Source organism: Panthera leo, chromosome B1 (assembly GCF_018350215.1).
Source record: "Panthera leo isolate Ple1 chromosome B1, P.leo_Ple1_pat1.1, whole genome shotgun sequence".
Classification (NCBI taxonomy): domain Eukaryota; kingdom Metazoa; phylum Chordata; class Mammalia; order Carnivora; family Felidae; genus Panthera; species Panthera leo.
Genome location: NC_056682.1, coordinates 164,449,287 through 164,473,921, shown reverse-complemented (window position 1 = coordinate 164,473,921; position 24,635 = coordinate 164,449,287). Strand labels below are relative to the sequence as shown.

The window sequence follows — 24,635 nt, the reverse complement described above, 5'->3', positions numbered from 1 at the left end:
AAATGCACTAATTCATTCAACCACCAGTAGTATTGAAGTGGACCCATTTCCCAACCCTACTTTTCAAGAATTTTTTTTTTCTAAAAAAAAATGGTAGAGTAAATGAGACTTCTTCTGATTGGGTCCGTGTGTAGTATTCTGTACCATCAATTTCATTTAGTTCAACAAGCATTAATTATTTATTTCTTTCACTAATATTTCTTTGGGGCCTGCTTTGCACCAACCATTAACTAACTGGTAGGAGACAGCAGTGACTAAGACAGTGATGTTCTTTGCTCCCACAGAGCCTACACTGTAGCGGGGGAAGAGAAAATAAACAAATGCATGCACACACAAGAGAAAGCAGAAGATGAGTACACGCAGAGTACCTGCAATAGAGCTTCTATCGAATGGGTGCTCACGGAAGGCCCTTCCGACAAGATGGCAGCTATGCTGACATTCATTGACAAGGAACCATCTTACAAAGATTAGGAGGAAAAACATTCCAGGCAGATGGAACAGCACGTGCAAAGGCTAAAAGAAACAAACTTGGCCAGTATAAGAACAGAAAGAAGCATCACTCAGTCCCTACCATGTGCAAGACACTCTTCTAGGTCGATCTCAAAGACAGACGGTAGCTAGATTTATTGTGGTGATCACTTTGTTATTTATACAAATGTTCAATCACTACATTACATAATCGAATATACTATTGTATGGCAACCACACTTCAATAAAACAAGTTTTCTAATGACTGAGAAGAAAGAGAAGGAGGAGAAGGAGAAGGAAGGGGAGGAGGAGGAGGAGGAGAAAGAGCTATCTATCAAGGAGAATGCAAGCATCTCTTGAGACTCCTATGTTTCCAGCCCCTGTAACGGACAGAATGATGACAGCATCATCTGAGACAGACAACAGGAAGGGGAGCAGGTTTGGAGGGAAAGCAGTGATTAAGATGAAGAGTTCCATCTCATCACTGAAGTTCAGGGCCTGTGGGATTGCAAGTACCTGGGACTACCAGGCAGAAGAATTCTGCGAAGGTAAATGTCTAGGGTGAGAAGAGAAGTGATTGGGGACAGATCCCTGCAGACACCAATGTTTAAAGAAGAGTAGAATTAAGACTCATTGGGAAGACCTATAAGGAATATCTGAGTTCAAGAACAAGAAAGCGCAGGGTCAAAGTATCTGGGAAGTAGGGAGTTTCAAGGGGTGACACTGCCAAATATAGCAGAGAGGGCTTGAAAATACAAGAACTAAAAAGCATCACCCTATAGGTCAATATGGGGATCACTGGTAAAACATAGGGCAATGGAAGCAGAAGCTACATTGCACGTGTTTAAAAAGCAAATGGAGGGGCACCTGGGTGGCTCAGTCTGTTGAGCGTCCAACTCTTGATTTCGGCTCAGGTCATGATCTCTGGTCATGAGATTGAGCCCCACGTGGGACTCCACCCTGGGTGTGGAGCCCGCTTCACATTCTCTCTCTCCCTCTGCCTTTGGCCCCTCCCCTGCTCACACTCTTACACTCTCTCTCTTTCTCAATCTCTCTCTCTCAAAAAAAAAAAAAAAAAAAAAAAGCAAATGGAAATGAGCAAGTGGAGACGGTAGATGTGGACATATTTTTCCAAAAAGCATGACTTAGAAGAGTAATGTCTAAAAGAAGAAGAAAGGACCAAGGGAGGGCTTTGGGTTTTTTGCTTTTTGAATAATAAAGCCTTAAGCACGTTTCCAGTCTAAAGGGAGAAGTTCAGAGGAAATGTAAGAGATACAGGAGAGAAAGGAAGGGGAGATGGTGGTTGGTCCCAGCAGGAGAGGAATGGAGGGAACAGGGGCACAGGCTTGTCCTGACCACTCCTGGAGGGAGTGAGGGGAGGAGGGTAAGCCTGAGGGAGCTCCTGTCTGCTGGCTTCAGTTTTCTTAGTGAAGTGGACAGCTAGGGATTTGCTGACAGGGCAGTGGATAATATTGGAGAAGGAGTCTAGAGGAGAATGGTAGAAGTTTGAAGAGAAAGCTGGAAAGGATATTAACCAGTGACTTTGAAGACCTAATTGAGTTTAGAGCCTCATCAAGCTGGGACCCTAGAACACATTGTCCAAATAAGGAACATAATGAGGAATTTCTTTGCGATCCTAACACTTCCCTCTAATTTCAAGATGCTTGGGGCGCCTGGGTGGCTCAGTCGGTTGAGCGTCCGACTTCGGCTCAGGTCACGATCTCGCAGTCCGTGAGTTCGAGCCCCGCGTCAGGCTCTGTGCTGAGTGCTCAGAGCCTGGAGCCTGTTTCAGATTCTGTGTCTCCCTCTCTCTCTGACCCTCCCCCGTTCGTGCTCTGTCTCTCTCTGTCTCAAAAATAAATAAACGTTAAAAAAAAAAAAAAAATTTTAAAAAAAAGATGCTTATTTGCTAAACATTTTTATTCTGTGATTTACTACCAGTGGTTTAATGATAGTCTCTCTCTTTGACAGAAAGAAGTCTGTCACTCTCGTGGCATTGTCCCTGCTTCTGGCAAAGAGACGGATTGTCACGAACCAAACTGACCAGAAGTCAACAAGTAGACAGGATAGTCATGGGCTCTGATTCACAGCCTTTTCTGAAACTGGCCCTCCAAAGTACCCTCCAATGGTATGGTTCGTCTCTTTCTGGAGGATACAGCAGTCATTTAGTGCAGACTGTGGAGCCAGGGGGTTCGATGGTTCCAACTGTTTCAAAGATTTTTTTGAGTTCAAATCTCAGCACAATTATTAACTATGCAATCTTGAGTACAACTCATCCCTCCGTTTCCTCATCTGTAAGATCGAGATACTAACAGAACCTACTTCATAGGGTTGTTCTGAAGATTAAATAAATAAATATACATGAAAGCACTCAGAACAGGGTCGGGTCCAAATTAAGTCTTCAGTAAATGCCAGCTATTTCTGCGTTCCCAGGGCTTTCCTCTTATCATCCTTCTTTTCTTGTTTTCTTATATCTTTTTTTACTTTCTTTTCTCTCTAATAAGCAGCAGCCATAGTTGTAAGTTTTGCTTTTCTTGATGTTTCGCTTGATCTTTTAAAGATGATCTGTGTGGTATTTTATACATTATAAGAATAATTTATGTCCATGCAAACAAAAATACCAAACCTTAAAGCAATCTATACGGCAGAAAATCAAAGCTTCCCTTACCCCCAGTGTCATTCCCCAGAGGTAAGCATTAAGTTCGTAGTCTGTTATAATCTTGTTAGTTTAAAAATTATTACATAAAATTTAACAGACTTTTTCTATGCCTACATATTTTTAAATCTTTTGTTACAAAAGCGGCACTATATTCTCATATACTGCTTTGCACTTTTTTTCTCTTTACTAAACAACTTATCACTAACATCTTCTCATGTCAGCACATCCTGAGCTACCTTAGTATCTTTCTTTTAACCTCACCACCATAACCACTCTGTTTCTCAAATTTTGTCTTTGAAGGGAAGGGAAAGAGGAGTATGAAGAAAAAAACTCAGAACTGATCTCCTTATTCTAAGGGTTTTCGTCTCTAGACACAAATATGTCCTCCCTCGCCCCACTCAGACTCACTGCTACTTCCTCTCTAACCAAACCCCCAATGACCATCTGGAATATCCATGCAGACTCATCCCATAAGTGGATAAAAATTTCCTTGGACTTATTCTTGATATTTAGAACTAGTGTCAAGGAAAAGTGGCCACTTTCCAAAAGGGATTTTTTTTTTTTATTTGTCAACACAACTTTTCATGAGAGAAATCTTAAAAAGTATTGTATGACCAGAAGTCAAAACAACATGACAAGTTACAGTGGTTTCCAAATTCCATAACGTTGAGGTAAGAAGATTCCCCCATGAGTTCAAAGTGGTCCAATACAGGTTGGGTGAGGGCTGAAGGCCAGAGCTGTGACTGAAATTGTGGTGGAACTTACTGGAATCCTGTATCTTTCCATTGATGATACGTTTGCAAAAATAACAACTACGGCAAACTACACCTGGGGACGGGGGTTCCATGATGCTTCTGCCTATTTAAGCCACGTTGTAACTTAAAGGCTGCATCCTATATAATTTTTTCTGTTCTCCAAATAAGAAAGAACAGAGAATGAGCTATTTAAGGGTACTTGTCTATACAACTGAAGTAGAGAGCAAACTTATGGGGGCAAAAAGAAGGAAGCATGATTATTTAGGATATTTGAAATTCTATTACATTTAGCCGTATGTAAATTTCAGAAACAAATGCACTGATAATTAAATTGCCTTTTGCTTCTCTGCCATCTATCATTTTTCTAACCTGGCGGAAATGTAAAGAATCAACTTACCTCTTGTCGCCTGACTATAAAAACAAAGAAGCATCAATAAGGAGAATTGTTCAGAATACCTGTTGTATTTCAGGCTCACACATATTTCTCAGGGGCATTTGCTCCTGTTAAGTGTCTGAGACCACAGATGCATTGCCTGTCTGGGGCCTGGCTTGCTGACTCTCCCAGCCTGTTGCCCCTGACTTACCTGCTGCATTGTGTTGGTGATACCAGATCAACTCGGGGATTGACTGAAAGAGGTGTCTTTCAGCCACGTACCACTGTCCTGAGTCGTTCTTTTTAATCTGATAATGTTTGATGGTAGCCTCCATATTTCTACAATCAATAAAATGTGAATTAGTAAATAAGCAAAAGATCCGTTTGGAACGAAGTCAGTTCATTAAGCAACAGGGACTCCGCCTGTAAAGCTTTTATCCTACGAACACTATACACTGCAGAGTGGGTTGGATTCAACAGATGCCTCACTACCCCTGGGTAAATGCCTTAGCTATCTAATTGGGGTCTTAGATTCGAACATAACTTCAGCCAAAGTTGTCTGATTGACAACTCCAATGTCCAAAAAAGTAGAGCCCACTAGGGACACTTATATGCATTTGCTGAATATCAAGTATCAGTTCAATGAATGAATGAACGCACTGTGAGGGATGCAAGGATATAGGAAACAAAGAAAGGGGGAAAGCCGATAGAGGGTGTATTGATGAGCAGGTTTACGATGAGCATCTAGGGCTCTGGAAAGCTATGAGAGACCATGGAACACATCTGAGAGTTGCCCCACTGAAGTGCAAAGCAGCTGAGGAGCTTATCTTCCGTTCCTCATTGATAGAGGGGCACTGCTAGGATGCTAACTCTCAGGCACTTCCCGTCTACCCATGGGGACCACGAGTTCCTGCAGCCAGAGAACATCTTCAGGCAGAAAGGCATGGGAGGCGTGCTGAGTACAGAACTCTCTACAGGTAAACGCAAGGTAAACCAGTGGATATGAGGAAAGCATCACCAGTGCCTGCTACAACTAAGCCAACTCCCTCACGGTTGAGAAAAAGAGATGGGAGAAGTCACATAACTTATCCAATGTCATACACAGAGCTGGTTAGGGACGTAACTTGAATAGATTGGTTGTACTAACTTCCAAGCCAGCAAGCTTCTATACCAAGATTTCACTTTCTCCATGTGACAGTGCCTATGTAAGACAGAGTGTCCCAAGGACTGTTATCTCTAAAGTGAACAAAATCACACTTGCTTCCCTTCCAGCTCTAGGGCGCCTGGGTGACTCGGTTAAGCGTCTGACTCTTGATTTTGGCTCAGATCATGATATCAGAGTTTGTAAGTTTGAGCCCCACATCAGGCTCTGTATTGATAGCACGGAACCTTCTTGGCATTCTCTCTCTCCCTCTCTCTCTGTCCCATCCCCCGCACACATGCATGTGTATGCACTCTCCCCCTCTCTCTCAAAATAAATAATTCAACATCAAACAACAATTGCTTACCTTCTGTCTCTTATAAACACAGAAATCGTGTAGGATCCCAAATGTCTCGAATCTCTGACAATAAATGCACCTTCTTTAGACTGCAAAACAAGACACTGTGTGTACAAATTTATTCCTCACTAAGAAGAAAGACAAACGTACATCTCAGGAACAAAATCCAAACTGTACCGACTTACTATAAGTGGATGAGATTGTTTTCACAAATATATGCAATCTTATCTCCCTTATCTGTGAAGAAGTCACACCTATAAAATAATTTATATTGTATACAAATACATACATCACCCCTATATAATTGGGACAAGAATTTGTAACGTATGAGTATTTTTACAAGTTTGCTCCTGATTTCTCTGAGAAAAATTCTGCATTTGACAACCTTGTACCCCACCATTTAGTTATTTTTTTGTTATATTGGTCAAGATAATAGATAAAAATAGCTGATGAATAGGAAGCACTCAAAGACAGATTGACAGGTGGTATTTTGGAAGAAAAAGAACAACATGGCTGATGGGGTGAGGGAAGCAGGGAGAAATACATCTGGAAAGGCGGGGAATGGGCAAAGCGAGCAGAATTCATGATAGGGATGGAAAGAGAACAAACTTTGAGGGAGTCTGGAAAGAAGGGCAGGGGAGCCATTTTAGCTGCTGCCAGAGAGAAGCAACTCTCATGGGAGAGATGAGAAGAGAATCAGCAGGAGAGAAGAGTATCGTAAGGTTGATGTTAGGTTATGAATTGGATTCCACCTGACAGACATCCTCGGGGAAATTCCAATACAGCTGTAAATTGGTTTTCAATGACTTTGAATGTTGCACTGTTTGCTTTGGGCTGTTTGTTTGATATCGGGCTGTTTGTTTGATATCATAAAGAGTTTTCACCTTTACCGAGTGTTACCCTGGCGGAGGGGGAAATATCTCAGAAGCTTGCCAAACCTGTGAAAGTTTACACTTATGAAGTGTCAGTAAGTTGCTTGAGACCTGCCCAAACCAAACACTATGGTGTGACCCCCAAGGTGAACACAATACATCAAACAGAGTCTTCTCTTCCTTCCAGATGCTTACCAAGGAACAAGTCTCATTTTCTGGCCAAAAGTTTCAAACCAAAACTCTCATAACCATTTAAAATAATCAAAATCTAGGGGCGCCTGGGTGGCTCAGTCAGTTAAGTGTCCGACTTCAGCTCAAGTCATGATCTTATGGTTTGTGAGTTTGAGGCCTGTGTCGGGCTCTGGGCTGACAGCTCAGAGCCTGGAGCCTGCTTCAGATTCTGTGTCTCCTTCTCTCTCTGGGCACTCATGCTCTGTCTCTGTCTCTGTCTCTGTCTCTGTCTCTGTCTCAAAAATAAATCAACATTTAAAAACTTTTTAAATAATAAAAATCTAGCTTTTATTGAATTCCTATCATGTCCAAGGATTGTGTTCCATACCATAGGGGACACAAATGGAAAAGACTAAGAGGTAAAAAGCAAAGTTGTATGTACAGTATATATATATATATGCATATATAACACGCATATAATAAAGTTGTATATGTAGTGACCTCTTCTTCAAAGTGGAAAGAGAACAAACAGCAACCATGGCAACAAAGCAATAAAAGTAGGAATTCATAACAAGTTCCAAAGGAGAAAGCTACTACTAGGTAAAGTTCTCTTTGATATAACTCAACGAAATCCAAATAAAAATGAAAACATCTAGAAAATAATAAGGGAACGCCACATATCGGAACCTCTGCTATTCAAACAGTACTCAGTCTAATTATTTATATCAATAAATGAAGGAAATACAAAAATAAATTTATCCACCTTAAGAATTTAGGATAAGAACCAAGTAAAGTAAAAGAAGAAAGTGAATAAAGACAGGAGCAGAAAGGAATAAATTATAAAGGCAACAGTGTAATTAAGATAGTAATTAAATACGAAATCTGGTTATATAGGGAAAAACAATGAAATACATAAATTGTTAACCAACCCAACCAATAAATAATGGGGAAAATCTATCAAAAAATAAGCCACAAGGATCCAGAAAAAAAATAAAAATAAAAGAATCATCTTGACTCCACACATTTGAACCTGAATGAAATGACTAATTAAGTAGCAAAACATAGAATTTATCAAAATTGATTTCAGACTATCTAGAAATGTTAATAGACCTACTGAACGGGAAAACAGATGAGGTTTTAAAAGAGCTGCAATATTAAAAACATCACAGTGACACATTGTAGTATTACACGATCCCAGAGCACGTGGAAAGAAAGACCTCTAAATTTTTATATAAAGTGGGTTTACTATCAACACCAACAACACAGCAAAGACTGTGCACAAAAAGGGAAAATTGCTAACAAGTCTCACTCGTGTCCACACAAAAATCCTAGCCGAATACTAAGAAACTGAGTCCAATCACAGGGGGAAAGAATAACATACCATGACCAAGAGGGATTGCATACAGGAATACAAGAGTACTTGAATATCAGGGATTTTATTCATATAATTCAGCCTATTAATAGATCTGAGGATAAAAATCCCATAAACATCACCGTAGATGTTGAAAGGGCATTTGAAAAATTTCCATTTCTAGTATCAGCTGTCTTTAAATTCTCAGTAAAATAGTAATATATATGTACTTCCTTACCATAGCCCTTATTTACATTAGTCCCAAGTCCAGCATTAAGCTTTCTGTGCAAAATCATTCCAACTAAAATCAGGAAAAAGAAACACCCCACTGTCAGCACTGGTGTTTCATGTTGCTCTGAGATATCAGCTAATGCGATGAAATGAGAGACAAAAAAAGAAAAAAACAGACAAGATATACTGGATTAAATTGTAAAAGAGGAAGGGCACATAGGTGGCTCATTTGGTTGAGCGTCCACCTCTTGATTTCAGCTCAGGTCGTAATCCCAGAATCATGGGAGCAAGCCTTGTGTCAGGCTCAGACCCGAGCGTGTAGCCTGCTTAAGACCCTCTCTCTCTCCTTCTTCCCCTCCCCTGCTCACTCACACACGCTTTCTCCCTCTCAAAAAAAAAAAAAAAAAAAAAAAAAAAAAAAAAAAAAAAAAAAAAAAATTGTTTTAATTAAAGTAAATTGTACAAGAGGGTTTGAAATTATCACTGTTTGCTGTTGATAAGATTCTCTACCTGAAACCCAGGAGAATCAACTAAAAAACTACTACAAACATTTTTTTTGAATTCACCAAAGTCATCAGTTACAAAATTAACACAAAACTCAAGTTTTTTCACAGGTTAAAAAAAAAAAAAAGATACACCCATTTACAGTAGCAACAACAAAAAATACCTTAAAATAAACTTAAAAATTTGCAAGAGCTAAATGAAGAAAATTTTTATTTTATTTAATTTTTTAAATATTTTTATTTATTTTTGAGACAGAGAGAGACAGAGCATGAGCAGGGGAGGGGCAGAGAGAGAGGGAGACGCAGAATCCGAAGCAGGCTCCAGGCTCTGAGCTATCAGCACGGGGTCTGACGCGGGGCTCGAACCCACAGACTGTGAGATCATGACCTGCGCTGAAGTCAGACGCCCAACCGACTGAGCCACCCAGGCACCCCAATGAAGAAAAATTTTAAATGCTCCTAAAGAATACAAAGATGTTTCCTCCTCTCATTAGGTTTTCAATCCATCCAAGATTTATTTTTGCTTGAAGTAGGGACCTAGTTTTAATTTTTTCTATATGAATAATTAATATGTGGGTCCCAGAACAAATTGGTCCCCAGACTGCACTGATTTGTAATGCCCAAACAATTTTCCCTAAATTACTCTGTAAATCTAGTGCACCAGTAGGAAGCTTTTATAAACTGGGCAAAGTAATTGTGAAGTTCATACGTATAAAATGTATCTTCAGAATATTTCTGAAAAAGAATAATGAGGGAGGTGAGCCACACTAAAGAAAGCCTCAGTATTTAAAACAGATAAAGGCATCACATAAATAGACAAGAGGATCAACGAAAGCAAGTAGTAAGTCCAGATGTAGTGCAACATAGGAGTTGTGTTTCTAAGGAAAGTGGCATCTCAAATCAATGGAGAAAAGATAGACACTTGGTAGCCATCTAGAAAAACAATAAAATCGGATCCATACCTCACTCTGTGTCAGGAATAACTACAAATTATTCAAACATGCATACATTAAAAATAAGACCACTAAGGCAATCAAGAAACATGGGAAAATTTTTTACAATATTTTTATAGTATTTTTTATATTTTTTATAATTTTTATAATATTTTCTAACTTGACACTAAAGCTTCGCAAAAAATTGTCTGATAAATTCAAACACAAAAAATTCAAGTACCATTCATGGAAAAAGGTAGTATTAGAACTGAAAAATTGGGAAGAGTATTGCCACATATCACAAGAGCTAATTTCCTTAATATAGCTGCAGAGGTCCTACAAATTGTGAGGAAAGCATTTTTTAAAAAACCAACTGAAAATTTTGCAAAGGATATGAACAGACAGCTTCCAGAAAAGGAGAGACAAATATATAAAATTTCATATATACAGAGATGCTTAACATTCCCAGGATAAGAGAAATGTAGCTGAGGGGTGCCTGAGTGGCTCAGTCACTCAAGCGTCTGACTTTCACTCAGGTCATGATCCCATGGTTGACGGGTTTGAGCCCCATGTCGTCCGGCTCTGTGCTGACAGCTCAGGGCCTAGAGCCCGCTTCCAATTCTGTGTCTCCCTCTCTCTCTCTGCCCTTCCCCTGCTCATGCTCTGTCTCTCTCTCAAAAATAAATACATGTTAAAAAAAGTTTTTTAATAAAAATAAGTTTTTAAAAAGAGAAATGTAGCTGAAGCCTACACTGATATGAGATGTCAGAGAGCAAAGATCCATATGCTTCATTAAACACTTGCTGGGAAGGTTGTGGGGAAAATAAGCACTCTCTTACATTTCTAGTAGAAATATTAATTGTACAACTCCTATAGAGGGTACTTTAATGTCTACCAAAATTAGAAATGTACATTCCCTTTGACCCAGAATTTCTATCTTGGGTGATTTATCCTACATATATACTCATAAAAGTAGTATAGTACTTAGATTTCCGTTAAAAATTTTAAATAAATTGTGATACATCCAAAGTAAGAAATACTATGCATGTGTAGAATGAATGAGGACACTTTTTGTGTGCTGATGTGAAAAGATTCCTTCCCAATATATATTGTTAAATGAAACAAGTAATGTACACAAGAGTATATATATTACTATTTATGTAAAAATAACACTATAAGAAAACATGTTTCTGTTTGTGTATGTATTAAATATTTCTGAAAAAGCACAGAATAAACTAATAATCGAAGTTTGTCTATGGAGAAGGGAGTTGGTGGCCTGGAGACAAGGATGAAAGAAAACTTTAGAATCTTTTGATTTTTAAACCATATGAACATACCGACTATTGAAATATGACATAAATAAAATTATAAGATACCTCTATAAAAATGTATGCAATAAATTTGAAAATAAATCTAAAATAGGCAATTCTCCACATAACTATAAATTATCAAACATCTCAAAAAAGAAAAGGAAATTAAATCAGTAGTCGAATATCTGAAAAAGCAGCATGTCCAAACTATTTCATGAGAGATATATGCAACTTCAAGAACAAATAACCTGCATTCAATATACACTATTTTCAAGACTGGAAAAAGAGACAAAACCTCATGTCCTACTTCATTTTATGATGCTAGCATAGCTTTTATACTGAAACTAGGCAGAGCGTGGGAAATTGGAAGCCAGGCTCCCTTGTGAACATAACAGGACAAATGCTAAATAAAGTATTAGGAAACCCAAACCAGAAATATAAATGTGGTAGGGTCCCCTTCCTAAGGAAAGGAAAAAAAACCTCAACCTGGCTATATGCATACATGTCAACATCCCTCACGACCTTGTAACATGAGGCCACTTGATCAGACTCCATGTTTGTATGTTGCCGTATATAGGAGACAAAGAATTTTTAAAAATGCATTAAAAAACTACGCCACGTGGTGCTCGGGGCTCAGTTCTTCTGGTACGAACCCAACGGAGTGGTGCCGGCAGGAATAAAGTTGTTTCCAGGAAAGAAAAGCTTCAGTGTCACGACTCTGTGTGAGAATCCTGCCACATATATATTTTTTAAACGCCTCGTGACCGGAGCACCTGGGTGGCTCAGTTAAGCATCTGTCTCTCGGCTTCGTGACTTTGAGCTCCATGTTAGGCCGCTGCTGATGGTGCAAAGCCTACTTGGGATTCTCTCTCTCCCTCCCTCTCTATCTCTCTCTCTCTCTCTGCCTCTATCTCTGCCCGTCCCCTTCTCACCCTGGCTCTGTCTCTCTCAAAATAAATAAATAAACATAAAAAAATTTAAATGCCTCATGACCGTTAGGTTTTAATCCAGGTACTTTAAAAAAAATAGAAAATAAAGGGGCGCCTGGGTGGCTCAGTTGGTTAGGCAACTGACTTTTGCTGAGGTCATGATCTCACGGGGCTCTGTGCTGACAGCTTAGAGCCTGGAGCCTGCTTCAGATTCTGTATCCCCCTCTCTCTCTGTCCCTCCCCTGCTCGTTCTCTGTCTGTCTCTGTCTCTCAAAAATAAATAAACGTTAAAAAAAATTTTTTCATAGAAAATATGTAAATTACAAAAATATTTTAAATACATGGAAAAACATGTATATATTTTAAAATATCCACACACATAACACACATACACACACATTTTAGATTAAGACCTAAGAATGAAAAGCAAATCTTTAAAGCATTTAAAAGAAAATATAAACTTCCTTTATTACTTCAGAAGAGAGAAGGATTTATTATACTAAAAAAGGAAAAAAGGAGATCATAAAAACTGAAAAATTTGACATTAACATATTTTAAAGTGTAAAATAAGAGCATGAAAAAATTTTAAGCCAGAAATTAGAAGAATATGGTGGTAACCTAAAAGACAGGTTTTCAGAATATACTTTTAAAATACATATTAATCAGTTAAAAAGGCAAACAGCACTGCAATATAGAAAAATGAGCAAAGGATATTAGCAGTCATGTAACAGCAGAGGAAGCCCAACTCGCCAACACACACATAAAAAGTCATTCCACTGAACTGTTGATCAAGGAAATGCACATTTTAAAATACATGCACAGGGGGCCCCTGGGTGGCTCAGTCGGTTAAGCGTCCAACTTCAGCTCGGGTCATGATCGCACACAGCTAGTGAGTTCGAGCCCCACGTCTGGCTCTGAGCTGTCAGCACAACTGGAGCCTGCTTCAGATTCTGTGTCTCCCCCTCTCTCTCTGCCCCTCTCCCATTCGCACTCTGTCTCTCTGTCTCTCTCTCTCTCTCTCTCTCTCTCTCTCTCAAAAATAAACAGACATTTTAAAAAATTGTATTAGGAAAATAAAACATATACAATTTCTCAGTGAATTGAAAAAAAGTATGAAGTTACCAACTGTTGGCAAGAATGTAAGGGGCCAGTTTTCTCATTCGTTGTGAGACCATAACTTAGGACAAGCACTTTGAATCATGATTCCAAAATATCTTTAATGTTAAATCCACACGTAGACTCTGATCAGGTCATTTCTGGGTTTAACAAGAAAAATCCTTGCCCTTGGGTACAAGATGACCTGTACAAGAAAGTTCTTGGCAGGCTGTTGGTAATACTAAGAAGTTAGAAACAATTTGAATGTTTATCAATACATTTTGGTATACTCATAATGAAACAGTATACAGCAGTTAAAGGAATGTGCTTGATCTTTATGTACCCATGTGAATAAAACTGAAATACAATGTTTCATTAAAAATTGAGGCTCCTGGGTGGCTCAGTGGGTTAAGCATCTGACTTCAGCTCAGGTCATGACCTCAGTTTGTGAGTTCAAGCCCCACATCAGGCACTGTGCTGACAGCTCAGAGCCTGGAGCCTGCTTCAGATTCTGTCTCCTCTCTCTCTGCCCCTCCCCCACTCATGCTCTGTCTCTGTCTCTCAAAAAAACAAATAAATAAACGTTAAAAAAATTTTTTTAGTCAACATACATATGATCTCCTTATGTGAAATGTTAAAACACATAAAATGCACATATATATGATAAAATATAATGTGCACATATATATGCACATATATATGATAAAAATATAAGCACATGGACACAATGGGAACACACCCTTCTATTGTGATTGCCTCTGGAGAATGGGGGGCATGAAACAGATGAGAGAAGGGATAGGTTTCAATTGTATCTGCTGTGTTTTATCTTGTTAAAGAATGTTCCTGCCAAATGTTGCTATTTGTGATATCTGGGTTTTAGGTACATGGGGGGTTGTGCAATTTGCTCTTCTAGTCTTTGTAGGGCGGTGAGCCCCTGGCTCTGTTGTGACTTCCTCTCAGCTGCAGAACCTCTCAGGCTGACCCTGCACAGCCCATGTGATCTTGTGGCCATATCGCCTGTGACTAACTTGCTGGCTATGGGCCTGTTTGAGACCTTGCCTGTTCCAGTTCTGCCTACTTGTCTATTCTAGACCTACTAACATCTCTTTACAGAAGTCCACCTGCTGTCACCATGCCGGATGAATGCTACATTCGCTGCCACACCCCACTTCCTCCTAGCTAGAGAAGCCAGACGTGACCTCCAACCTCTGTCCCCATCACCAGCTGAGACTGGGTCTGTGTCCCTCAAACTCTATCCCCCTGCTAGTAATTGGACCTTCTCTGTGTCCTGAGCCATTCCTGGCATTGACTTTTTAGTTACAGAACTGATTCTTTCTCGCTCACATTTCTAGATTTCCTCAACATCCGACAGCAGTAGAAAATGACACACACACCTTCCCTAGTTTCTAGGTTTGACTACTTTTACCCACAGTTCACACTTACCGTCCGTTGGAAACTGCATGCAGTTTTGTTTTGTTTTGACCTAAAAGAGCAGTTTTGATCTGAGTTTGATATTTTGGTTCCCCCACTCTTCCTTTTGTTCCCAAAGAACAAAGAAAGTGCAGCACTGTGTATTTTTCTGTATTTGTGTTTTTAAGAAGCCTTAGCTAAGCTCATAAAGACAGTGTATATTTTACTGCCTGATATGCAGAGGCATATAGGCAATTCAAATATAGACTCTTCTGGCAGAATGCACTTTGGAGTGAATGAGCAGTTTCAGTATGGTGGAATTGAAATCATTTCAGGAAAAAAACATTTCTCAAATGACAGTGAAAGTCCATGAAAAACATGATCTGATACAAATACATCTGCTTTACACCTTATCAGAAAATGTGCAGTAGACATAAAGTTGTAATAATATTTTAGAGCTATAAAGAACAGGAAGAAAAAACTTTCTAGTTGAGTCACGTCTTCATAATGCCCATCTCTCAGAAATTCTGAAAATATTCACAAGTTATTTGTTAATAAATTGAGTTACCTCTTGTCTCAAAATACGTTCTGCCTGATTTCTGGTGATGTTTCTATGGTACCACCTGTAAAAGCAATAAAAATACTTTAAAATTTTTATATTCCATTTTTTTTTTACCGAAAAAAAATCCCTTCATTTCCTTCATTACTAAGAGCTTTACTCCAGAACTGATTTTAGAGAGTTAATTCCAATAAACAACAATGTACTGTTATGTGTCATTGATTTAAGGTAATATAGTTCTACTAATTGTGAGCCAAAATCTAATTTCTTCTATCACATATTAATTCCACTTTCTGAGGGGTATATGGTTTTGAGTGATTTAATCTCCTGAAAATTTCCATGAAAGGTATGTGATTAAGAAGGCATCATCTTCAATAAACATTTACTGAGCTTTGATAGACAAACTAAAAAATACCCATTTCTTTCTTTGTTCTCAGGAACTTCCTATTTGCACGCTTTTATATGTGCTGTGTTCCCTTTCCCGAATTAAAACTAACTCTGACCCAGTTGTTATGTTAACTGTATGTTAACTCGTAGTGAAGTTAGTGGTTTAATAACGTAAACAGAACAAACTAGTATGTTGCCCTATTTCACACACCCTCTTGTTCCCCTCTCATACAAAGATTCGGCCACACTGGGACTCTTGCCTTCCTCACCAAGCCCCTTTCTGCCTCCTGTCTTGCTGTTTCCTCTGTATGAAACACTACCACTAAATATATAAGAACCATTCACAGGAACATAATTAAGTAAGAGTATACATTGAGTCACAGTGGGTAGGCCAAATGGTGGCCACATGAAACTCCTATATCTGACCTTGAGGATGGAACCTACCATATCGTGGGACTTCCCCTAACCTGCAGTAATAAAAAGCTGCCACTAAATTAGAATGGTCAGGCATTAAGAATACTAACAGCCTTAAGTTGAAAATGAACTTTAAAAAAGATGAAGCATAGAGAATAGAGGATGATTACAGGTGATTCTAGAGAAAGTAATCGGGCTACTCATCACCAGTGGGAACAAAAGTTAATTGTGATGTTAAACTGTGAATATCATTCAGTACTTTTCAATGAATATTCATATTAGGGGAGGGAATTTCAGGATGAGTCTGAGCCCTCTTTTTGTAGAAAGATGAAATTCTCTCAAAATAAATGAGACAGAGTTAAAGACACAGGGGACTGGTTTAAAGGTGCTCCCACTTGCTAATTCATGAAATTTGGGTGCTAAACGGAAAATAATGATTATCGCTCACTAAAATACATTGAGGCTATGAAAAGCCAAGACTGTGTAATGACACTCCAAAAGGGAAAATTTTATAGAAATTATTTTTTTCTAAATGTTTCTCACCTGCTATCACATTGGTGTTAATTTTGTTATTTCATACTTATTTATTATAGTGAGAAATATAAGCAAATATATTAATTTTGCTTAAATATAAATTAAAAATCCATCCATGTGTGGATGTCATTAGAATGACTTCAGGGCGCCTGGGTGGCTCAGTCGATTGAGGGTACAACTTCAGCTCAGGTCATGATCTTGTGGTTTGTGAGTTCCAGCCCTGCGTCGGTCTCTGTGCTGACAGAGCCTGGAACCTGCTTCAGATTCTATGTTCCTTCTATCTCTACCCCTCCCCCACTTGTGCTCTATCAAAAATAAATAAACCCAATAAAAATTAAAAAAAAAAAAAAAGAATGACTTCAAAGAGGGGCACATGGGTGGCTCAGTTGGTTAAGCATCTGACTTCAGCTCAGGTCATGATCTTGTGGTTTGTGAGTTCCAGCCCTGCATCAGGCTCTGTGCTGACAGCTCAGAGCCTGGAGCCTGCTTCAGATTCTGTGTCTCCCTCTCTCTCTGTCCCTCCCCTACTCATGCTCTGTCTCTCTCTCAATAATAAAATAAAACATTAAATTTTAATTAAAAAAAAAAAAAAAGAATGACTTCGAAGTAGTAATAGAAGAGCCAGATAGAAGTATATGATGAATTTAAGATCCTTTAAAATAATGCAGAATTTTATCTGTCAGAAAAGAGATTAGATGGATGTGACATAGGAGAAGCAGGGGCATGGTATTTCAGAATTTCATCTGGTTAAATCAGACAGTGAAACAAGAGTTTTGTGGAGTGTTTTTAATAGGTAAGTTTGCAACTCATATACCAAGACGACACTGATTATAAAACTCATACTGAATGATGTGGACAGAGAGCTTGGGGTGGGGCTTCTACCAACATACAAAACCCATCCAAAAATAAAAAAATAAAAGCCATCCAGCATGTCCAACTGTTGCTGATTACAAACATCTTGTATACATGTAAGCCTCGTGTACCCCATTCCAATCTCTGATTCAAGTAACAGTGTTGTAGTCTTGAGTTTTCAACCTAGAAACCCTATTAGACCTAAGAAGGGAAACCTGCTTCTCTTTAGTGACTTTTTAACCCTGAGGAGAGTAAGCATTCAGGTTAGAGATAATGAGATAAATCAGACTCATACTTCTGTAAAATTCAGGATAAGCAATATGTTTGATATTTAAAGTACCTATAATTTTAAGGGGTACCTGGGGTGGCTCAATTGGTTAAGCATCCAACACTTGATTTCAGCCCAGGTCATGATCTCACAGTTCATGAGTTCAAGCCCCACTTTGTCAGGCTCCACACTGATAGCCCGAAGCCTGCTTGGAATTCTCTCTCTCCCTCTGTCTGTCTGCACCTCCCCCACTCGCACATACACACACACGACTCTGCCTCTCTCTCAAAGTAAATAAATAAACATTAAAAAAATTTAAAGTATCTATAATTTTAAGAGAATCTGACATTATTAGGTTTTTGCCTCTAGTTTTAAAAGCATAATTAATTTTAAACTTACAATTTGAAATTTATGGGAATTTGACTTTTTAAATGATGTTTGTATGGTTAAGAGAACTTGGCTTACCACATTTAAGTTTAATTTATTAGATTTCCAGGGTCGTATATGGACTTACAAAGGGCTATTAAAAATTGCAAATTTGCCCTGTCTGGCATGTAAAATATTTAATCGGAAAATTGAATTTATTTAGTCTATTAATGCAAGTGAAATCTTTTGGGAAATTTCATTAACTGAACTTATAAAAGGGCTGATTGTTTAAGGACACTGTGTGTTGAGTTTGAATTAAAGTGATTGTTCTTATTGTTTTAGATCTGTAAACAGTATATCAAGACCTGCAAGTTAAATTTGAGGGCTTACTGAAAACCAGGTTTTCACATTGTAAGGTTGATAATTTGGATATTAAGTTAAAACCAAAGCAGCCATAAATATTTCAAAGTATAAAGATTCCTGAGATGTCAAAAACCCACACTAACATGAGCATTCCTTCTCCCCTCCACCCCTAAGTACCTCCTACTACCTTTGGACCTCAAGCCACTTCCTTATAAGGTTTTCCCAATCCCACACTCTCATCTAAATTATATCCCCTTTACCACTGATTTCTCCCAGTGTGCATACTGTTCCTTACTAAGACCACAATTTAAAATTTTATACTTATTTGTGAATCTAAGATTGGTTAATGTCTATCTCCCCCACAAAGCTGTAAGTTCTGTGAACACACGGACTGCTTCTCCGTCTTCCATGGGCCTAGAACAGCTAACGTCTGGTACATGAGAAGTGTACAATCAGGAAAGATTGAATAGGGTGAAGTGATTCAGGGCCTAAAGTGACTACGAAATGTAGTACATCTGTGATAGCCGGCAACCTGAAAATTCACTTCCTGTCGGCTTCACAGTTCTAGAATGTTTCAAATATTTACTACTCCTGTATGAGATAGGCATCATGGTCCCCAGTTTTCATATCATGTAGAGGTTTATAGATGTTCAGTAACTTTGCCCAGAGGCCAAGCACTAATCAGTGGTGATGTCAGTATTTGAGCCGGAATTTCCCCAATTTAATATCTTTTAACATTTATTCATTTTTGCGAGCAAGCAGGGGAGGGGCAGAGAGAGAGGGAGACACAGACTCGGAAGCAGGCTCCAGGCTCTGAGCTGTCTGCACAGAGCCCAGCCCAACACCAGGCTCAAACCCACGAACCGTGAGATCATGACCTGAGCTGAAGTTGGACACTCAACAGACTGAGCCACCCAGGTGCCCCATAGATTTCTCCAATTTCTCAACCCACACTACATTATTTCAAACAAAAGCAGTAATTTCTACACAGTTATTAGAACAGTGCTTGGCCCTTAGTAAGTAGTTGATATATTTTAATGACTTATATTGATAATTATTATATCTACATTTTAATAAACTCCTTTAAAAAGACACAAATAAAATTAATTTTCTCACAATTGGAGTAATTAAAGAACAAGACTTTTAAAGACACATGAATCAAAGCCAAGAAAATGAGATGACTATTCTAAGTTCAGAGTGGTTTAATTCAAATTACCCAATATCTATAGTATAAACAAGCTGCAGACTCCAAGCCTTGTGTAAACTAAGGAAGCAGCAAGCACATTTGTTAATCATAAAAGGAAGGAAAGTCACATTGTTGGTTACCGAGTGTCCATTCACTAACTATCCGTCACTGTGTTAAGTACCTCCACACATAACTCCTTTAATCTCCTGGAAGGTCTGAACTGAGTTTACAATATGGAAAGAAAATCTTATTTTTTCTAATTTTTCTTGACAGGAGATTTACAAACAGAACTTCCCCTGACCTGGCCTTTCAAGAGACCTAATGTGTTGGGACGCTGCCCCCTGAGGGGTAGGCTGGACTGACAGTAGACAGCTGTGGAACTGTTTTCCTAGGACAGGTGTTCCGCCACCTGAGGGCTCTGTCCTACTGAGTGGAGACTAGAATTTCCGCGCAGAGCTACATGACTCAGGTCAAGAGAGGGGGCGTGACAAGCTGAGTGAAGGACGGAGAAGAGAGATCTGTGATGGCAGTAAGGTGGCTGACTTGCAAGAGAGAATAGAAGTAGCTAATAGAGAGGCCTAGTCAAGTCACGTGGATGAGTCATGTGTCCTGTAGTCATCCCTTTCTCCCTCTAATGAAGTCTACGTTGTTCACCAATGTTTTTAGAGTTGAATTTGCTTTAGGGGCGACAGAGATGCTGGGTCTGGCCTCCAGGTGGGTTTACGTTAGTAGCAAGGCAGACACCCTAGGAGCTGGGGCGGGGGCTGTCGTTCAATTTATATTTGCTGCCCCATTCTTGGAGAAGCACCAGCCTCAATGTCTCAACTCACAACCCCTACCGCCACCTGCTGGAAGCATGTGCTAATTATAAAGCGAGTATCTCGGTTGTGGGGAGGGCAGTCAAGGGTAAAATGCAAACCTGAATTTATAAAAGACCCACACTACTCCTAAGCCCACCACTCTCTACCTGTAAATTCCTTTTGCAACCTCAGTTTCTGATCTGCAGAATGAGGGGCTAGAAAAGTGATTCCTAAGATCTCCATCTTCCAAATCTATCATTGCAACAAAAATAGATTTCTAAGCAGAACCCTAGCGAACACGCCACAAGCTTCCCCCCAAACTACAGCATTAGCCTACTTCTCGTCTTCAGCTATTTCTAAAATGTTTCCCAACATGAGCCAAAATGTAGTTATGTGTCTCCAAGTTAGGTTCAATTCACCACTCATTAAACAATTAACGTCATTTTTGAGATCATTATTTTTCCATTTAGGACATATAATAAGAACAAGATGAGTGCTTGCTTTCCATGCTGTCACTGTTAAAACAAACCAAAAAAAGTGGTCATACAAAACAAAACTGAAAAAGAAATTTAGGCAAAATAAGTTTCTGAATCAACCATTAAAAGGATCGAACATCGGGCAATTGGGTGGCTCAATCCGTTAAGTGACCGACTTCAGCTCAGGTCATGATCTCGCAGTTGCATCCGGCTCTGTGCTGACAGCTCAGAGCTTGGAGCCTGCTTTGGATTCTGTGTCTCAGTCTCTCTGCCCCTCCCCCCACTCACACTCTGTCTCTCTCAAAAAATGAATAAACATGAAAAAAAGCTAAAAAAAAAAAAAAAAAAAAAGCATCAAAGATCTCTCAAGCTAAAAGCAGCCAGATGTGTTCTTTAACTTTTGTAGACCAAAATCAGCATAAATACTCGTAAACTGCCCAAATGTACCTGATTTTCGTAGATTAACCATAGCGCACATTTTGGAGGAGACTTACTCATATATTTCTAAATTGGTTGGTTTGTTTTCAGTCACATAGTTGCTTGGGATTAAGCCTTCATTCCTACAACAAAAGACAAGGCAACCATCAAAATGCTTGGCACGTGTGTGGCATTATGTGACGACAATCCTTTCAAAACCTCAAGGACACAGGGGGAAATCAAACTTGTTTTACTGATTAAATTGCTAACAGAAAAAAAAAGGGGTTTTCATTTCCACATTCAACCAAAGTCTCTGTATGATAAATACTAGAATTCTGACTTACAATGTAAGTAGTCAGGTGTTTTATGACACAAAAATTCTTCAAAGAGGAAAAGCGGCACTCACGCAACCACTGGGATGTCATATGACTCGATTTAAAACACAGCAATTACAAAGATATCAACTTAATTCTTTTTAATTGCTGCAGAATAGATAGAATGGATATTCCAGTTTAGCCACGTCTGTATCACAACAATGCTGTACAGAAACACATACACATGACTTCTTGTGCACCCGTAAAAGTATTTGTCTAAGACAGATACCAAGCAGGGAAACTGCTGAGTCACCAAGTACGTGCATCTCCCAGTAGATACAGCAAACTGCTGTTGCAAGAAAATATACCCATTTACACACCCATCAGGAGGGCACGGGTTTCTCTTTTTCTATACCTTCACCAAAAAAATCTGAAATTATAAAATTACAAAAAGATCTCCGTGACATTATTGGGAAACACAAGCAATGCGTAGAACAACGCATAAAGCAGGGTAAGGAATTAGGTAAACTAAGTCTGCAAACAATAACATATGTTTCAATATGTGCATGAAAGTGCATTGAAATCATCTGGAAGGGCACTCACTGAGTTAATAATGGTGCTTGGGTTTGGAGGTGTGGCAAAGCAGGAATTTGCCATTATTTATCATGGATGCGTATTATAAAAAACAATATTCACTTATTAAGTTTGAAATTAATTAGTTCATTTTTATTTTTATTTATTTTTTTTAATATAATTCATTGTCACATTGGTTTCCATACAACACCCAGTGCTCATCCCAACAAGTGCCCTCCTCCCTGCCCATTACCCACTTTCTCCTCTCCCCCACCCCCATCTACCCTTAGTTTGCTTTCAGTCCTTAAGAGTCTCTTATGGTTTGCCTCCCTCCCTCTCTGTAACTTTTTCCCCCCTCCCCTCCCCCATGGTCTTCTGTTAAGTTTCTCAAGATCCACATATGAGTGAGTCATGCCAATGTCCACCTGCTGGAGGGCTAATTACACTGTCCTGAACCTACTCATACCTTTTTTCCCACTGAAAAGTCTCCATCCCATGTTGAGTCTAAACTAAAAACTGGTAAGAGCCAAATCATCAGGAAAACACAATCAGAGCAGAGGTATATAATATAGATATTTCTAATACTTATATATTTATGGTCTCCAAATCATGACAAAGAATAGAATTCAAAGCCAGCACTCTCTCCCAGGCAGCCCAGATACCCCTCAGAATTGTGTACCTCAGACTCCAGTCAGGCATGAACAATCTATGAGCCCCCCATGTTCACTGCAGCATTATATATCATAGTCAAGATATGGAAACAACCTAAGTGTCCAATGACGGATGAATGGATAAAAGAAAATATTATTCAGTCATAAAATAGGAGAAAATCTTGCTATTTGCAACAACATTATGGACCTCAAGAGCATTATGCTAAGTAGAATAAATCAGATGGAAAAAGGCAAATACTGTATAGTCTCACTTATATGTGGAATCTAAAAAAAAATTTAGTTAAAAAAAAAACCTCATAGATACAGAGAACAGATTGGTGGTTGCCAGAGGCAGGTGGGTGAAGTAGGTGAAGGGGGTCAAAAGATACAAAGTTTCAGTTATAAGATAAATAAGCCATAGGGATGTATTAAACCACATAGTGACTATAGTTAATAATACTATATTGCATATTTGAAAGTCGCTAAGAGAGTAAATCTTAAAAGTTCTCATCACCAGAAAAAAAAATTTGTAACTATGCATGGTGACAGATGTTAACTACACATATTGTGATCATTCCACAAATAAATGTTGAATTATTATGCTGTACACCTGAGACCAATATAATGTTATATGTCAGTGATACCTTAATTTAAAAAAAAAGGAAGGAAGGAAGGAAGGAAGGAAGGAAGGAAGGAAGGAAGGAAGGAAAACTCAGAGAGGGTAAGTGATTGCCAAAGGACACACAATAGTAAGTGACAGCGTCGGGATGTGAAGCCAGGCGTATGAAGTGCTGTGACTCTGCCTGAAATCCCAGTGCTGTAATGCTCTCTCATACAGATAAGAGGTGTGGGGACATGTTCTACTTCATGCAGAAGGAAATAAACCTAAAGAAAATGAGCCACAAAACAGTTTTTATGTTTCAGGAGTCTTCAGAGGATAAAAGAAGAATTTGGTAAGGACCATGGCATCAGTCTTACCCCAAACGGTCTCTTGCCTTCCACCAGTGAGGATTATACTTCTCCAATATCACGTACTCCTCTGCTCTCTTTAAGGCTAAATCACACGGCTCTCTGGGCACAAAATCATACAGGGCTTTTACTTGGATCTTCTCTTCAGTAACCTCAGAGGGTGGGAGGGGAGGCAGTGGCTTGCGTTTTGATGGTTGCATGTGGCCTCTGTTGGCCTGCAAAAACCAAGGAGTGATTTGTTGTACTCTTGTTTTAGTCATGTGTACTAAAAAAGAATAGGGCTATAATACTTTTGTGTGCTGCCCCAATTCTCCCATCCGGTTGCATCAAAGCAAAAACCAGGGTGGGGTAAACATAGGAAATGATTATAAGACAACCTTTAAATCCGGCAACACACTCACCCTTTTGTAAATTTTCAAGATCATAAGTTCTCTTGCCAGGATTGCATTGGATATTTTTCTTTTTTAAAAAATTAGCTCTATGCTCAACATGGGGCTCGAATTCACGACCCTGAAATCAAGAGTCGTGTGCCCTGTGGACCGAACCAGCCAGGCACCCCTGGACATTTTTTAAGCCACAATTCTTAAAATTTGAATTCCACCCCAATAGTTCCACTTTGTTTATGGGTTTTTCTCTCTTGAAAAAAAGAAAAACAGCCCTTCCGTTTCACATGCTATAACCTTGTGTTTGGATTTATCACACTGCTTAAGAACGCTATTTCCCCCAACACCGAACGAAAAATTAATCCTGGGTTCACAAACGGCAGTAGCCAGAACACGTTTTTCCCCATTCACCGTCCAGTTTCAAGCTCTGCAGAAACATAGCTGCGTAGGCTATTTTAACCGGTCTTTTTTCCTTTGGCTTTCTTCTAAGACATTCACTCATGAAGCACTTGTTACGTGCTGAGCACCATACTAGATTCTGGGCATGGCAGCAAACAGTGTCTTGA

At 39.0% G+C, this 24,635-nt stretch overlaps 1 protein-coding gene across 2 annotated transcripts in view; it reads right to left on the bottom strand.

Annotated features, from left to right (window-relative positions):
* The window catches only part of TXK (TXK tyrosine kinase), a 43,737-nt gene that overhangs the window by 17,415 nt on the left and 1,687 nt on the right, over nt 1–24,635 (bottom strand). For both annotated transcript variants that reach the window (XM_042936445.1, XM_042936446.1), the window contains exons 3-7: nt 23,696–23,901; nt 21,258–21,323; nt 15,127–15,181; nt 5,764–5,843; nt 4,467–4,594 (exon numbers count right to left, since the gene is read on the bottom strand). In XM_042936445.1, the coding sequence (XP_042792379.1) occupies nt 4,467–4,594; nt 5,764–5,843; nt 15,127–15,181; nt 21,258–21,323; nt 23,696–23,901 (535 nt within the window). The remainder of the gene's footprint in view (nt 1–4,466; nt 4,595–5,763; nt 5,844–15,126; nt 15,182–21,257; nt 21,324–23,695; nt 23,902–24,635) is intronic.